This window comes from Sciurus carolinensis, chromosome 11 (genome assembly GCF_902686445.1).
Source record: "Sciurus carolinensis chromosome 11, mSciCar1.2, whole genome shotgun sequence".
NCBI lineage: Eukaryota > Metazoa > Chordata > Mammalia > Rodentia > Sciuridae > Sciurus > Sciurus carolinensis.
This window is the reverse complement of record NC_062223.1, coordinates 828,557-845,284: the sequence shown is the minus strand read 5'-3', so window position 1 is coordinate 845,284 and position 16,728 is coordinate 828,557. Positions and strand designations below refer to the sequence as shown.

General features: G+C 62.6%; 1 protein-coding gene across 1 annotated transcript in view; it reads left to right on the top strand.

The window, feature by feature from the left end:
* Positions 1-10,537: 10,537 nt before the first annotated feature.
* Muc6 (mucin 6, oligomeric mucus/gel-forming) overlaps positions 10,538-16,728 on the top strand; it is a 34,167-nt gene continuing 27,976 nt past the window's right edge. Inside the window, exons 1-9 of the mRNA XM_047518672.1 lie at positions 10,538-10,623; positions 14,242-14,295; positions 14,467-14,707; positions 14,812-14,938; positions 15,291-15,381; positions 15,466-15,575; positions 15,726-15,933; positions 16,047-16,169; positions 16,571-16,691. Coding sequence (XP_047374628.1) covers positions 10,566-10,623; positions 14,242-14,295; positions 14,467-14,707; positions 14,812-14,938; positions 15,291-15,381; positions 15,466-15,575; positions 15,726-15,933; positions 16,047-16,169; positions 16,571-16,691 — 1,133 coding nt within the window. The 5' untranslated portion in view covers positions 10,538-10,565. The remainder of the gene's footprint in view (positions 10,624-14,241; positions 14,296-14,466; positions 14,708-14,811; positions 14,939-15,290; positions 15,382-15,465; positions 15,576-15,725; positions 15,934-16,046; positions 16,170-16,570; positions 16,692-16,728) is intronic.

Genomic DNA, 16,728 nt, shown 5'->3' with positions numbered 1-16,728 from the left:
ACGCCAGGTGCGGGGGAGGTGTGAGCACTTGTGCACACCAGACTGGGCATGGATGTTGGTGCTGAGCCCCCTGCGGTGGGGATGCAGGCAGCAGCCTGACAGGCGCCGTCCCTCCTTTTGTGGCCCTGGAGTCCCCACTCCTGTCTTCCTGTCCCCAGGAGAACCTGTCTCCCTGGCCTGTCCAGGAGCTTGCAGGCCCAGGCTCCACCTGCCCCACCAGGGCACCAGGACACCAGGGCCTGCATCCGCCACAGGACCGGAGGCGTCTGGCTCCTCCACTTCCTGTTGACCCTGGGCAAGTCCTCGCCTCCCTGTGCCCACTTCCTGGTCTACATGGAACTGGCCATTGGTACCTGCAGTGAGTCCACAGTGACGATGGGAAGCTTCTCGTCACCCTCATGCACACAGGGACCCTGTTGCTCTAAGGATCACACTGGGTGGGCTCTTCCCCAGTTGGTCAGTCCACCCTGGCTCTGTAATGGACCTGTCCCTGACTGGCCTGCCTCTGACCCTGCTAACAGGGAAGCTCGGCCACAGAGAAGGAAGGTCCATACATACACTCAGAGGCCTGTGTCCACCACTCCATGAGGCCCCCATCAGCTGTGCCTAGTGGCCCCTTCCTGCCAGGAAGCCAGCATCGGGAAGACAGAGGGCTTTCCTGGAGCCAACCCTGGACCCAGGAACAGGTCAGCCACCACTGGCCCAGCCTGTGTCCAGTCACACAGTGCCCTGGGCAGGGAAGTTGGAAAACCCAGGGCTGGACAGTCTCCATTTCTACCCCCACCATGCCAGTGTGTGGGTGGGCCTCTCCTGCTCTGCTGTCCAGGAAGAGTCCTGGATGTCCATTTTCCCATAGAAGGGAAGTCCTAGCTGGGAACCAATCACTGCAGCCAACCAGGGGTGCCAGGGCCCTGCAGAACCAGGACCCCAGAGCTGGACCAGGGCAGGCAGGGATGGGGCGAAGCCAGCGAGTGGCTGTGGGCATCAGCTGCCGTGGTTGTCACTAGGAAGTTCACTACGTCCTGTGGGAAAAGAGAGGCCCGGGCCAGGAGGGCACCTGTTCAGCCCAGGTACACCAAGACCCAGGGAGATGAGGTGGGGGTGATGCCTCCCCAGGGAGGTGACCCGTGGCGCTCCATGTGAGCCCCGGAGCCTGGCAGCCCAAGGGGTCAGGGTCTGCCCAGGGGCTGTGTCCACAGCACTGGGGCCCCTCTTCAGCAAGGCAGGAGCCAGAGGCCCTCCAGCTCTCTGGAGCTGGACTCGGCCTTCAGTGGCATGTGGGCAGCTGTTTGTCAGGAGGCAGACAGTGGGGCAGAGGCTCTGGGAAAGACAGTCTGGCCCCTCCACACCCAGAGAGGGAAAAGATGCCCACAGCTGTCCCCAGAACCGCTTCCAAAGAGCAGAGGACTCTCCACACATGGCCTGTGTGGAAACCTGTGTGCATGGTGTCCACCTGCCTCAGGTTCCTGACCCCAGCACCTTAAGTGTGGCCCCCCCTTGGAAACAGGGTGGCTGCAGATGTGACAGAAGGTGAGGTCACCAGGGAAGGTCGCCCAGTGTGACTGGCGCCTTGTGAACAGGGGAGACTGGAGGAGACACACTCAGGGAGCACAGCACAGCATGACGGAGGGAGCTCGGGCGTAGCGCCCTGTGAACAGGGGAGACTGGAGGAGACACACTCAGGGAGCACAGCACAGCATGACGGAGGGAGCTCGGGCGTAGCGCCCTGTGAACAGGGGAGACTGGAGGAGACACACTCAGGGAGCACAGCACAGCATGACGGGGGGAGCTCGGGCGTAGCGCCCTGTGAACAGGGGAGACTGGAGGAGACACACTCAGGGAGCACAGCACAGCATGACGGGGGGAGCTCGGGCGTAGCGCCTTGTGAACAGGGGAGACTGGAGGAGACACACTCAGGGAGCACAGCACAGCATGACGGGGGGAGCTCGGGCATAGCGCCCTGTGAACAGGGGAGACTGGAGGAGACACACTCAGGGAGCACAGCACAGCATGACGGGGGGAGCTCGGGCGTAGCGCCTTGTGAACAGGGGAGACTGGAGGAGACACACTCAGGGAGCACAGCACAGCATGACGGGGGGAGCTCGGGCATAGCGCCCTGTGAACAGGGGAGACTGGAGGAGACACACTCAGGGAGCACAGCACAGCATGACGGAGGGAGCTCGGGAGACCTTTCCACGCACAAGGGACCAACGGCCCCAAGGAGCAGAGAAGCTGAGACAGGGCCTCCAGCCTGGGAGGGACCAGGCTCTGGCCCGTGGGAGAACCTGCCCAGGAAGCCACACAGGAGTTGCCCAGCACCTCAGGCATGGATGACAGGGCCAGGCGGCGGTGCGGGTGGCTCGCAGGGTGGACGTGGGCACGGGGCTCCCTGGAGTGTGCCTCTCCTGTGTTTTCCCAGGTTCTACTTAGTGACAGCACACCACTGTGCCATTCCTAAGAACCAACCAGGATCCCAGCCCCCAGGGCCTCCCTCCAGCAGGGAGAGGCAGCGGCTGTGAAGCAGATTATCTGCAACGCGGGCGCCAGCCCCAGCACACTGACCCGAGTGGTGGCTCTGTGGGTTCGGGCCACCTCACAGCACTGCAGATGGTGGCTGTGGACAGTGACACTGCTTCCCAGGCCCAGCCCCGGTCAGGGTGGCAGTCTGGCATCTGTGAGGACTCCTATTCACTGCCCCTCGCCTGCCCGAGGGAGCTCTGGGCCTCTTCCATTCGGTGGGGACCTCATCTCTGCCAGGTCCACTTCTGCCCCCACCCCCTGGGCATTAGGATCTCAGCACACAGATCTGGGGGACACACAGATGCTTGGTCCACAGCAGCCAGAAAGCCCTGCACTTGCCCCCGTCACCCGTCAGCAGAGTGCCCAGGACGGGGCGTGAGCAGGGCCCAGGGGAAGGCAGGTGGAGTCCATGCTGGCCAGGCTGCCTGCAGTGCATGGGGTTCTGGCAAGGACAGAGCTGCCCAGAGAGGCCTGGAGACCTGCAGAAGAGCCCACTCTGGCTTGGACAGGGAGTGTCCCCAAGGGTCATGTGCCAGTGCCAGGCTTTGTCCTCAGCTTGGTGCTATGGAGAGGTGGTGGGGCCTGATGGGAGGTCACGGGTTCCCAGGGGTATGCCCGTCCTTCTTTCTCTTTCCCTTCCCTGCTGCCTCGAAGTGAGTGGTTTTGCTCCAACATGGCTCCCACCATGATTCACTGCCTCACCACAGGCCCCAAAGGATCCTGTCATGAACTGAAACCTTTCCTCTGTATAAGTTTATTACCTCAGCTGTTTTGTTGCAATAGCACAAAACTGACTGGCACACCCCCAGCGCATGCCTGGAAGGAGACTCCTTGAGGAGAGGACCCCCAAGGTGTAGAGGGGACAGCGACTGAGGCTCCCCCAGCGGGGGAGCACGTCTGTCCGCCAGCAGCACCAAGGCAACTTCTAATTCATGGCTCATGGTGCAACAGGCAGGGTATTCCATAAGGTCTTGCCTCAGTAGTAACAGTCCCTGGATGGAACACAGCTCCAATCCTTGTGTAATGAGTCGAAGAAGTGAGACCCCAGAGCATCAGACTGCCTCCAGCACCTTCACCGCATCCAGAGCAAGGCTTCGAAAATGCTCAGCTCCCAACAAGGCAAAATGCACACCAGCTGGCACCATTCAAACAGCACCAGCAAGTCAAGAAAAAGCGTGGTTCAACCTCATCAGGACCCATCAAAGCCAACACAGATGCTACAATTAGAAGACGTGGCCTTAACCACCATTCTGCACTGTGGGACCAAACAGTTGTGGGCAGGCTTGAACATGGGAACCTGGAGGACATAAAAAAGACCCAAACCTGGGCTGGGGCTGGGGCTCCACAGCAGAGCACTTGCCTAGGATGTGTGAGGCACTGGGTTTGATTTTCAGCACCACATAAAAATAAATAAATAAAACAAAGGTCTATCAATTTCTTTAAAAAATTTTAAAGACCCAAATTAAACTTCCAGGGATGAAAAGGACCTTGCACAGGTGAGCATGCCCTGGGTGGCACCACACAGATTAGACACGCAGGAGCAGTGAGCACTGATTTCAGAGCTCTGCAGACGAGACAGGGAGTAAGGAGACAAGCCACGAACGGACCCCAGGAGCTGAGCAGGCCAGCCCACCCAGCCTACACCCACATCAGCAGAGTCAGGGACGGAAGGGAAGGTGGAGAGGCCTCGTCTGTCCAAGTGGGACGAGAATCGGAGGCTGCCCAGCACAGGGAGCTTGGTGAGCCCCAAGCGAGTGAGAAGACACGCCAGGGCTGGGCTCAGGCAAGCTGCCACCATCAGCGCCAGGGGAGACCCTGGCAGCTGGCGTGCGCTATGCCAGGACAGCACACAGACACAGCAGCAGGCACCCTGGGTCCGAACCCACATCAGGGACAGCCGGCAGCACCGTCCAACCTCACAGGTCTCCTCAGACGCGACCTGCTCAGTGTGGGTGCAGGACGTGCAGAGGCCTCCGGACGCAGGAGCGGGTGCCCAGGGACAAAAGCGCCAGCAAGGGGAATGGAACAGGCTGCAGATGTTCTGCTTGCTACTTTCACCTCTGTGTTTCACGCTGCCGGGGTGGAACCAGGGCCTCTCGTGTGCCAGGCGTGCACTGACCACTGAGCAACGCTGCCCTCCGCTTACTCTTTCAGCCTCTTGACGATAATTGGTTAAGGGCCTGGGGTTGTGGCTCAGTGGTAGAGTGCTTTCCTAGCACACGTGAGGCACTGGGTTCATTTCTCAGCATTTAAAAAACAAATAAAGGTATTGTGCCCATCCACAACTAAAAAAAAAAAAATTAAAAGATGATTCATTCAATGAAAAACAGCAACGTGGTGTGGGCCTGCGAGAGACACTGTGAGACGTGCGAGAAGGTGACGGGAAGCTCCAGGAGGAAACCCAGCTCGGCTCCCAGCCCGACTGGTGCCTCTTGCGGGGAGTGAGGGTTGGTTCTGAAACCCAGAGGTGGTACTGAAATCACGGAGCAGAGCTGCACAGCCAGATGGGACACACAGTCTGAACCTGAACAGCCCGAAAGGTGGCAGAGGGAGGAAAAGAAAGGAAGAGGAAGCAAAGAGCAGAGGCGGGTTTGGCGGGCTCACCAGGCTCGCCAGCCCTGTGCCGTGCAGTCTCAGATCTGCTCGCAACCCTGCTGTCCCCAAGCCCTGTCCAGACCCGTCAGCAAGCCACCCGCTTGCCCTCAGGCTACTCAGGCTCTTCCCCACCCTGCTCTCGGTCCTCTCTTTACTGGTTTCTCCCAGCTGGCTCTGGGTTCAAGCACCCTTGGGCAGCTGTGGGCCTGGCCTGACCTCCCTGGGCCTGGCTGCTGCCTGGAGGGCCCAAGCCCTCCTCCAGCCCTGGCTGCCAGGACCAGCTCTGGGCTGCATCTGTCTGCAGAGGCCATTTGACATGCTTCGCGGCCCTGCTGATCCCGTCATCCCCTGTGGGGATCGAGGACTCCCAGGGCAGGAGGGGCCTTGTGCCCCCCTTGGCAGTCCCAATCACAATGGCCGCCCCCTGACCACAAGTCTCCAGGGGTCACACAGACAGGGTACAGTCCTCCCAAAGCCCCCTCCCCAGTCCCCAGTGGAGGGCCAGCACTGGCCGACTCCCCGGAGGGCCAAAGGCGCCCGACAGCCCAGCCCTGGAGGCTCGCTGTGTGCTGCGGGCAGCGCAGGGGGCCCGAGCCCCACACCCCCACCTGCCTTATCTGTTTGCTTTTCATTCAACATCCGCCGATCGGCACAGGAGCCAGCAGGGTGACGCTCCCCGGCCGTCACGCGGCCGCACCCTGCTGGCCCTGGCCTAGGTGCCTTTGGACTGGGGCCGAGGAGCTGGAACTGGATTCCCAGGATCCTGGAGCCCAGCCTTCAGGGCCTGCACACTGAGCGCCTGCCACGAGCAGCCTGGCAGGGCTCCGACCCCAGGCTTGTCCGGGACCCTGGGCCCTGGGTACATGGCAGGGCACCTACCTGGTCAGCAGCGGGTCCTCCCAGGAGCAGTGGGGCTCCTCCCCTCCCAAGGGGTGGGGGTGAGGAGGGGAGGTGCCGGGGCATCAGGAGCACCCACTGCGGAGCTCTGCTGTCCCAGACAGGCACCCCTGGGGCTCGCCCGAGGCTGCAGGAGGGCAACCCCTCCCAGGAGGTGGGGGCTGGCTGCAGTTTGTCCCCTTACCCCAGCTAAGCCCTTGCCTGAGGGGGGAATAACTGGGCCAGAGCCCTCTCCTGTGGGGGCTGCCTGGATGATAGGTGGGTGCCAGCCTAAGCCCACCCTTGGCTCTGGCTGCCCCAACCCTGACAGAAAGCACAGCCTTCTGGGAGCCCAGCCCACCTACCCCTTTTTGACACCAGCCCTACTGTCCATGGTCTGTCAGGCCCCAACACAGGTTCCAGTAGACAAAAAGGACCAGAGGGCCTGTCAGGAAGAGGGCAGGCAGTAGGCACCACAGCAGATTCAGGAGAACGTTCCACCCAGCCTGGGCAGAGCTGACCTCAGGCAGCAGCCCCCACTGACTGCTCCTTACCTGCTGGGTAGTGGGCTGGGGCCAGGGCCCAAAACCAGGGGGAAGGCAGATCACCCCAAGACCAGCCGAGGTGCTAAGGGCTGAGGCCGACCTGTGGACTAGGGGATGGGTCCCCAGAAGCACCCCAAGTGGGCTGCTGCAGAGGGACCTCTGTGGAGCCTGGAGAGCACCCTCCTAGGGCCACGCTCCCCTCTCCTGGCCTGGGCCCATCCTGAGCTCAGAGCCTGCGGCTCCATTACCACTGTGGAAGTGGCCAACCTCACCAGCCGGGGGCGGGGTCTGCACGGGCCTCTGAAGAGGCAGGGTTAGCTCCTGCCAGCGGGGAAGCCAGAGGTCGGGTGGACAGGATCTTGGGCATGCCAGGGTGGAAGACGCACAGGTGCAGGGCTCCAGCAGGGTCTGCAGCAGCAACAAGCGCAGGACGAAGGCGCACAGAAGTGAAGGACTCGGGCTCGGCAGGCACGCCGGCATGCCTGGGAGTGTGTCACCAGTGACACCCGGGGGCAGGGGAAGAGGGAGGGTCCCAGCTGCACAGTGGCTGCAGCCCAGACCCTACTGGCACCAGGGCCCCAGCGGGCACCACCTGAGGGACACAAGCCTCAGCCTCAGCCATTCCACAACAGGGCGGGTGATTCCCACGTCCCACCAGGCAGCAGACGCCCACGGGCCAGTCCTGTCACTCACTGACTCCACAGTGCTCAGCCCAGGTGGCCCACGTCCCCTCAAGGACCAGTCCAGGCAGCTGAGCTTCACACCCTGATCCACAGGAAGTCCTGAAATACGCATGACCAACCATGGGTCCACACTGACGGGTCATGAGTCACGACAGTCTCCCCTGATCACAGCTGGCCCAGTCCTGGGGCCTCGTCAGCCACAAGAGAATCCCTGCTCCTATTGTCAAAATCTTTCCCAAACATGCCCCAAAGCCAGTTCTCAGCTCTTTGATCTGATGCTGACCAGCTGCCAAGTCATGGGCCTGGGGCAGGGGGTGCTGCTCCCTGCCCTCCCCCAGGGAATGTACACATGGCCCAGGAGGGGCCCAATGGGCAGGGACAGGATGGGAGAAGCAGATTGCTGATGTGTCCACTCCAGCTCTGTGTGAACGAGATGTAGTAAACCCTGGGTTTGTGGCTCCTTGTGGCCCCAAGCCTGTTCTGGAGCCTTCTGGAGGGAGCTGCCCAGGCAAATGCCGTGTCCTTATCCTGGCCCCCAACACCAAGCAAAGGTCTGCTCACTGCTATCCCAGATCCATGGCCTAACGGACGGCTCCTCACAGTGGAGCCAGCATGCTGGAGTCAAGCCCTCTCCCCGAACTCTCGGTTCTGGGGCCAAAGCTGACTGGGGCAAGTTTCACTAGACCTTGGGCCCAGTCCAGATCCTCCTCCACCGTCTGCCTGGGCCCTGGGTGACCACTGCTCAGGGACAGCCATGGGAGACAGGGGTCTGGGCTGGGTGTGAGCGTGGACAATCGCCCACTCATGCAGCCCACAGGCTTCGCTTTCCAGCCAGAAGGACCGGTCTTATCACGGAGCTTGCCTCTGGGAACAATGGCCGCACACACTCTTATCTCCCAGGTTCAGAGCAGTGTGCTGGTGCACTGGAATGCTCCCAAGTCAAGAGACAAAAATACCTTTCAGCAGCAATTTCCCGCCAAACAAGTGTGCTGGGAAATGGGACCCTGAAGCCATGGCCTGCACCAGGAGGGGCCCTCGGCCACACTGCTGGGCAGAGCCGTTCACCTTGGTGTGCATGCACCCTGAATGATCAAGAAGACAGGTCAGACCACAGACAGCTGTCAGCAGCAGATGTAAGCCTGGTGCTCGCACATGCACAGCCTCACAGGGCATGTCTACTTCTAGACGCATGGACACAGGCACAGCATGAGTGCACAGAGTCAGACAGCCCAGCCCCTGCAGACATGCCCTCTAGTCAAAACACCCCGTCCATGCAGGTTGCCCTGGTACAGTGACCAGTCCAGGACCCCAGCTCAGGCCACAGCTCAGAGCAAGGGCAAGTCCCCACGTCCTTGGGGAGTGGGTGATAATGGGGCTGCCGCCACTGCAGAATTTTCCAAGAAACGTCAGGTCCTGAAAAAGTGGAGGCTGAGATCCTGTTTGGCTGCAGCTGCTCAGCATGTCTGGACAAAGGTTTCACTCCTATACCTCAGCTGCTCACCTGACGGGTTTGCTGGGCATGTAAGGACACCTGAGACAGACACAATGGTAGAGCCTGTCATCCCAGTGACTTGGGAGGCTGAGGCAGGAGGATTCCAAGTTCAAGGCCAGCCTGGGCAACCTAATGAGGCCCTTGGCATCTCAAAAGAAAATACAAAAGGACTGGGGATGCAGCTCAGAGGTTGAACACCTTTGGATTCAATTTCTAATACCAATACCAAAAGAAAAGAAAAAGAAACAAAAATGAAGAAATAACCCAAACCAGGACAGTCAGAAGCAGAGTCCAGAGTGGCCTTCCACCACCAGCCTGAACACTTACTATAATTCTACACGAAAGCCACGTTCTTCTTTTGCTTTTTGGTTGTATGTGTACACCCTGGGAATCAAGTCCAGGGCCTTGCACATGCTAAGCTCACATCCTACCACCAAACTGCACTGCAGTACGAAAACACGCCCTTCAAAGTCACAGTCTGCTTAAGGTGAGCACATGACACCCACTGCTTCTGTCTCGGTGCAGTATGTCCCCTCCAGGGCCAGGGCCAGGTTCCAGGGCAGGCCTGACGGGGGCTCGGGGGAAGGCCTGGGTCCAGGCCAGGAGACTCAGTTCCTGAGAGCCAGGGTGCGGTTCCCCCTGGGGAGGCCAGGCTGAAGCAGGGCTGGGCTGGGACGCCAAGCCTGCAGTGGGGGCAGGGAGGCTCCTGCTGGTGGGCACCAGACCCAACCCAGGAGAGGAGGTGGGGAGCCAGGGAGCGGGCTGGACAACCCCAGTGGTGACTTGCTAGACCCTGAATCCCTTCCCAAGCTGAAAAAGGGTCCCAGGGAGGCCCCCGGCCCTGCCCTCCTCCTGGCCTCCGACCTCACCATTACCCTGACTTTGCCCCAGCTCCAGCCCTGACACTAAGGGGCGCTCTCTGCCCTGCCCCCAGGTGTTGCCCCAGAAGACAACCCTTCTCCCTGTGGGTTGGAGCGGCTCTCCAATGGGGCAGGAGTGCACACTGAGTCCACCACTGTCTCCCATTCAGCCCCACAGAGATGGCCCTGAGATGAATAGCCTCCAGGGCCCCTAGTCCTGCTCCTGAGCTGAGTGGTCCCTGCCAGCAGAGCTGCTCAAAGCAGCTCAAACCTCGGGGGTCACCTCCCAGGAGGTGACCTTTCCTGTGGTCCCCCCAGGCCTATCCCTCAGAGGAGGCCAAGTGAGGTGGGGTCTTCAAGTGGGCAGCCTGGTATCCCAGCAACACGAGGACTTCCTTGGGCAGTCCCTCAGGCCTGGCCCCACAGGAGGGACACTCAGGGGCAAGGACCTAGCATGTGGCACCGTTCAGGGTCCTGGGACCCAGTGGAGATTAGGGCTCACCCAGGAGCCACCCAGCACCCTGTGCTACTTGTCAGGGGAGACAGGGTGCCCAGTCTTACCCCTGGACAATCCCCATCCTGGTCATCCAGGTGTGTGCTGACGCTGCCACCAGGGATCCAAAGGGGAGGGCCCCGGAGGACCTGCCCCAGCCCCCAGAATGGCCCAGACACAGGAGGTGTTTGTGGGCTGCTGGAGGGTGTGTGTTCCCTCCCTGGGGGAGTGGGCGATAATGGGGCAGCCGCCGCTGCAGAATTTTCCGAGAAAGGTCAGGTCCTGATAAAGTGGAGGCTGAGATCCTGTTTGGCCACCGTGTGCCCGATCAGCAGTGGCATTTACAGCAGAGTGTGGGGCACGGGTGGCGCAACAGGGGCAGGGCTACCACCCCTACATAAGGCCAGTGGGGCTGGCACACAGGTGCAGAGCTGGTGGCGGCAGGACTCCGGGAGCCCAGCAGAAGGGCCAGGTCAGCAGTTCCTCTCCAGTGGCCACACCATGGTGGGCCTCTGGCTGCTGCTGCTCCTGTCCTTTGGGGGAACCCTGCTCAGCACAGGTGAGTGGGGACACAACAGGCCATGCCAGAGGGCCCAGACCCTCCACAGGCCCCTGCACCTGAGTGCGTTCCCAGGTCTTCTCACCTGGCTGACTCTGCCCGGGGTGGGCTGACCCTGTAGGCGCTGATGAATGGCAGCAGGCGGGGGCCAGGCCTGGAGGTGCTGCCTCCCCCCGGGGCCCACTTGCCCTGGGTCCTGTCCTCCTCCCCAGGGAGCTGGGCACAATGGTCAGGGAGGGTGCTGGAGCAGGGCAGAGGCCCCTCCGGCACAGGCCCTCCGGCACAGCCCCTCCAGGAACGTGGGACCTGGAACACAGCTCCAGATCTACCAGCCCTCTCCCGACTGCACCCTGGTCTCTGGGGCCTGAGGGGTAGCTGGAAGGTGGGGAGGGGCAGGGCCACAAGCCTCCCAGCAGGGAAGCTCGTGGCCTGGAGACCAGGCTCCATGGCCCTGATCACGCACAGGGCTGACCGCGCAGTGGGCCCTGTGCCTGTGTCCTCTTCTGTCAGTGTGGGGAGAAGCCCTGTGCACTGCCTTGGCCTCTGCTTGGTGTGACGCAGACCACGCTCCTCAGCAGCAGCCGGGAGCCCCCGTGCAGCAGATAACAGCTAGACAGAGCCCACCCTTGCGGCTGCGCCCAGGCTGGGGCCAAAGTCTGGGGCAGTGTGACCCCCGCCCCCAAGCCTGCCCTGATCCCTTCTCCCAGGAGCACCCCGCAACCAGGCAGGCATCACCGTCACACTGGGGGCGGCGCTGAGCCCCTCAGTGAGGCCCCATGGGTCCAGTCAGGTCGCTTGGGACCCCTGCCCACCCTGAGCCCAGGACACCTGGCGGGAGGAGGTGGAGCCACAGCAGAGCTGGGTCTGGGGAGGGGGAGGGAGGCGCGGGTCGGCTGGGGGTCCGCCCTGGAGCCCGCCCTCCCTCAGCAGGTATGCTTTTCGTGCTGATTCTGCGCAGTCTGGGGGAAGTCAGGCAGCAGGTCAGTGGGACCTGAGGCTGAGGGAGGCCTGTGAGCCAGTCAGGTTGCCCAGGACAAGCAGGGGTGGCAGGCGGGGTCACCAAGCATGCCCAGGAACAGCGAGTGCTCCTGCAGCCGCAGCAGATCCAGGGCTCAGAACGACTGGGGGCGGCAGACGAGCCACCCCAGAGGCCTTGGGTCTGGCGTCAGGTTGTCAGCAGGAAGGACAGAAAGTCCCAGGAAGGAGAGGCCACGGCACCGACGGCCTTCTGAGCTTCTTCAAAGCGGAGTCCGGCAGGGTCAGCTTGCAGAGGCTGGCGCCGGGTGACAGGAGGGGTGGCAGGAGAGCGGGGCTGCGCAGGTGGGGCAAGCCCCTGGGGCGTGGCGGACACAAGAGCAAGGGGCCTGGGACCTGGGAGCCATGGAGCCAGTCACAGTCTGCGGTCAACAGGGGTGAGAACTGGGCCCGCGCCATCAGCACCACGCTAGGATAGCGCGGACCAGATGTCCCCGTCCACATGAAAGGAGGGTCTTGCCCAGGGTAGACCAGCCAAGGTCCGCACTCTCAGAGTGCCGGCCCTGGGGCATCCTGGAAGGAAAGGCCAAGGAGGGGACGGGTGAGGGGTGGGCACGCTCCAGCCTGCACCCAGCGCGGAGTCTTACTCGCAGGGAAGGCAGGCATCCGCCACTGCGGCCAGCCGAAGACCATCTTTAGGGCAAGGGGCCTAGCCCGAGGGAGCCCACTCACAGCCCAGCCCCTGCTCATCCCGGCACCCGCAGCTGGCACTCCTGCCAGGCCCACCTCAGGACCCTTGCCCAGGCTGAGCCTGAGTCCCCAGGGCCTGACAGACTCCATGGCAAAGTGCCTCCTCAAGCCTCAGCCATGCAACCCCTTGGCCACCCAGCTCTGCTCCTGGGGACACCCAGAGACACACACTCTGGTGGTGACTAGCAGCAACGGGAGGGACAGTGTCACCCTCCACAGCTTGGCAGAACTGGATGAGGGACCCAGGTGGGGAGTAGGAGGACCCCTGTGAGCTGTGCACTTAGCTGGTCAGCGGGTGGGAGCCATGGCAAGATCTGGGCCCAGGAGCATCTGGACAGCCCAGCCAGCACTCAGATACCACCATGGCCCACAGGAGCCACAGGAGGTGTGGGTCAGAGGAGGAGGGGAGAATGTGTCAACCTGTCCCTGGACGAGGGAAGGGTGGAGTGGGAGCCAGGAGGAGAGCCCACAGGGAGGGCACCCTCACAGCCTGCAGGAGCCGGGCTGGCCCCCTTCCAGCTTCCCTGCTCCATGGTCACTGTGACCCATGCTATTTGGGCATCTCCCTGGTCACAGCTCCCAGTCCAGGACCCACCCAGGGGGCTGTCTTGGAGGCTGCCAAGGAGAAAAGAGGCAGGAAGATGGACGAGCTCAGAGCAGCCTTGGCCCTTGCTCAGCCTCTGGGGGGTTCACAGAGCTGGACATGGCTCCCCACAAGGAGACCATGCAGCATGCTGGGAACAGCAGATTCAGCCAGGCAGGGGGCAGAGGGGGCAGGGGATCCCCGCTGTCTCCACCCTCATCAGTCGCCACCCAGCATGTCCCACGCCCACCCCTCCTGGCCTTGCCCACCAGCTCCAGCAGCCACCCCTGAGCTGAGCAAGTCCTCAGCTCCCGGGAACCTCTGTCCCGTTCCCTTTGTCTGCAGACACCCGGGGGTGGGGTGGCCTACTTGTCTGGGCAGTGAGTGGGGAGGAGAGCCTGGCAGACAGGCCAGCAGGTGTCCTGGCCAGAGGGTGCCTGAGAGCGCCATGCTTGGGGCCACCCTGCCCTGAGGCCCAGCACTGGTTGGTTGCCCAGGGCTGCCCCACTGGCTACACTCCACTCCGGCCCCCACAGGACAGTGAGTCCTCCTACGAGTCCTGGGCTGCAGTGCCCAGTCCTCGTCAGAGGCCACCTCCTGAGAAGCAGCGCTCCCCGACTGGGCGCAGCCTGTCCCCACACAGCACAGGCTGGCCGCCTTGCCATCTGATCATGGCAGCCAGCAGTCTGCAGCACGTGTGCACCATGCATGTGCACGCGTGTGCGTGTCTCCTGCCCAGGACAGGTCCATGCGAGCACGTCCTGCCCCGTGCACCTGGCTGGGTCATGGGCACAAAGCCGTCACTCCATGCAGACAGGCTGAGCTCAAGGGAGTAGGTGAAGGACTGAGAAGCAGGGACAGAGGAAGGGACCGAGCTTGTGCAGGCCACCAGGAGGCCAGGCTCAGGCTGGCCCCTTGTCCTCCTCAGGACTGCTGTGCTGCCCACAAGCAGACTGCTGCCTTGGCCAGGAGGGCAGTGTCCGGGCAAAGCCAACAGGAAGGGAGGGAGGGGCAGCCTGACCTCAGGGCACAGCACACTGGTCTGGTGCCCCTTCCTTGGCCACCAGGCCTCTGCCCAGTGCAGACAGACCCAGAGTGCAGGCCAACTCACACACAGGCAGACTCCCAAGAGCACAGCCTGTGCGACAAGGCTCCCACGAAAGCACCAAGCCTTGGGAGAGCCACTGCCCATCTGAAGTCAAGGACGGGTGCTCAGGGGAAGCTGCACACACCGCCCACGGCCCTCCCTGCCAAGAGCCCCTGGGTGAGCCAACTACAGGGGGGCTGAGCAGTGGCCTCCTGTCTTACAGATCCCACGACTGGAGATACAACAGACCCCAACGCTGAGGGCAGCCTACAGTCCTGTAAGGCCCGGGACAGTGGGTGGAGCCCAGCTCAGGGCCCACAGGCCGGGGAGACAGTGTCCACGGTGGAGGGAGCGGGGCTTCCCACACACCCAGAAAGCCACCTCTCCCCGCGTGGGCTCCCAGGGTCTCGGCGGAGCTGCAGGGCTGCAGACGCCTTTCTCTCCGCAGCCCTGGACAAGGGCTGGTGCTCCACGTGGGGGGCTGGCCACTTCTCCACCTTCGACCACCATGCCTACGACTTCCTGGGGACCTGCAACTACATTTTTGCGGCCAGCTGCAAGGATGCCTCACCCACCTTCAGTGTCCAGCTGCGGCGAGGGGCAGATGGGAACATCTCTCGGATCATCGTGGAGCTAGGGTCCTCTGTGGTCACTGTGAATGAAGCGACGGTCTCCATCAAGGACATTGGGTGAGCCCACTGAGTGAGGCTGGGGACCCTGACTCAAGGATGTCGGGTGGGCCATGGGGCCAAGCTGGGAACCTGGGGGCAGACACTGACTGCTCTCATCACAGGGTGGTCAGCCTGCCCTACACTAGCAATGGGCTCCAGATCACACCCTATGGCCAGAGCGTACAGCTGGTAGCCAAGCAGTTGGAGCTGGAGCTGGTGGTCATGTGGGGTCCGGACCCCCACCTCATGGTGAGGATTGGGGGCCTGGGCAGGAGCACAGGGTCCAAGGTACAAGGCTTGGGAGGGGCTGCCCTCCTTGGGCAGGGGTCCCAACCTGCCGTGACCCTAATTGGCAATACAGCCAGGCCCTTTCTGCCAAGCAGCACCGACCCCTAGCCAGTAACCTGGATTGGACCTGGGTTTTCTTGGTGGCTGTTTCCCCACTTGAAAATAAGGAGGACCTAGCGAGAGATGGAGCCCCCAAGGAGAAAGGTGGGGGAGGGAGCAGGCCTGGGCCCACAGAGCAGGAGTGGGTGGCCCGGCCCGCTGGACACGGAGCCCCTCCTGCACCCTGCGGGGCCCAGCAGTGCCCATCCTGCAGGTTCTGGTGGAGAGGAAGTACATGGGCCAGATGTGTGGGCTGTGTGGGAACTTCGACGGGAAGGCGGCCAACGAGTTTCTGAGCGAGGATGGTAGGTGGAGAGGGGCGAGCAGGGCTGTGGGACCCAGGCCCACTGGGCCAGACCCCATGGTGCTGATCCTTGCCCCTGCCCCAGGCAAACTCCTGGAGCCCCACGAATACGCTGCGCTCCAGAAGCTGGACGACCCCAATGAGATCTGCGCCTATGAGGCCGTCCCCAGGCCCCCTGTCCTGCAGGCCACACATGTATGTGAGGTGGCCAGGTCCTGGGGCCACGGTGGGGCCAACCCTCAAGGGGTCTGATGGGATCTCAGGGCCAACAACCCACCTTCCAAGCCCCAGCCATGGTGTGGGAGGTGCCCTTGCCTCTGTGACCCTGAGTGGCCCTCTGCCCAGGTCGGGATCTGCACCCAGCTGCTGACCCTGGTGTCCCCTGAGTGCGATGTGCCCAAGGAGCCGTTGGTGCTGAGTTGCCAAGCGGACATGGCCACGTGTGCACAGCCGGGCCAGCAGAACTGCAGCTGCAGCACTCTGTCTGAGTACTCTCGCCGCTGCAGCATGGCTCACAGGCCGGTCCACAACTGGCGGCGCCCCAGCCTCTGCTGTGAGCCCCAGCCGGACGGGCGGGGGCGGGGGAGCCACAGGCAGGCTGCTCCTGGGGGGAGGCCGGGCTGCTATGGCTGGGCGGGGCCTCTCACAGACCCCGTGCCTCTGCAGCCGTGGGCCAGTGCCCGGCCAACCAGGTGTACCAGGAGTGTGGCACAGCCTGCATCCGGACCTGCTCCAACCCACAGCACAGCTGCGCCAGCTCCTGCACCTCGGGCTGCTTCTGCCCTGAAGGTGAGGTGGATGCCAGCTCCCCCTGCCCGTGGCACCAGGGCGATGAGCCCGAAACTAGGGACAACCTAGCACAGACCTTCTACAGTTGGAGCCCCAATCCCAGGGCCCCTCTGCCCACCCCAGAACCTCACCACTCCCACAGACCTAGACTCCACAGCCACGTGTGCAAACCCACGGGAGAGTGAGTGGGGCCCACAGGGGGCCGAGAACTGCCGGGATAGGTGGACTTCCAGGTGGGCGAGGCAGTGATGCATCCCTGAGACTTGCCAGGCGGGCCTCACCTGAGCTGCACCTGGCAAGGGACCAGTGGGTCTGTACAGGATGGCCAGGGAAGGAGCACCCCAGCAGGAGGGTGGCAGGAGGTCAGTCCCATCCAAGCCCAGGAAGTCCTTTTCTGGCAGGAATGGTACTCGATGACCTCTCCAACAACCACACCTGTGTGCCCGTCAGCCAGTGCCCCTGCATGCTCAACGGAGTGGTCTATGGCTCCGGGAAGGTCACAAGGGCCGCCTGCCAAAGCTGGTGAGTACTGGGGGTGAGGGGCTCTGGCGGGGGGGGG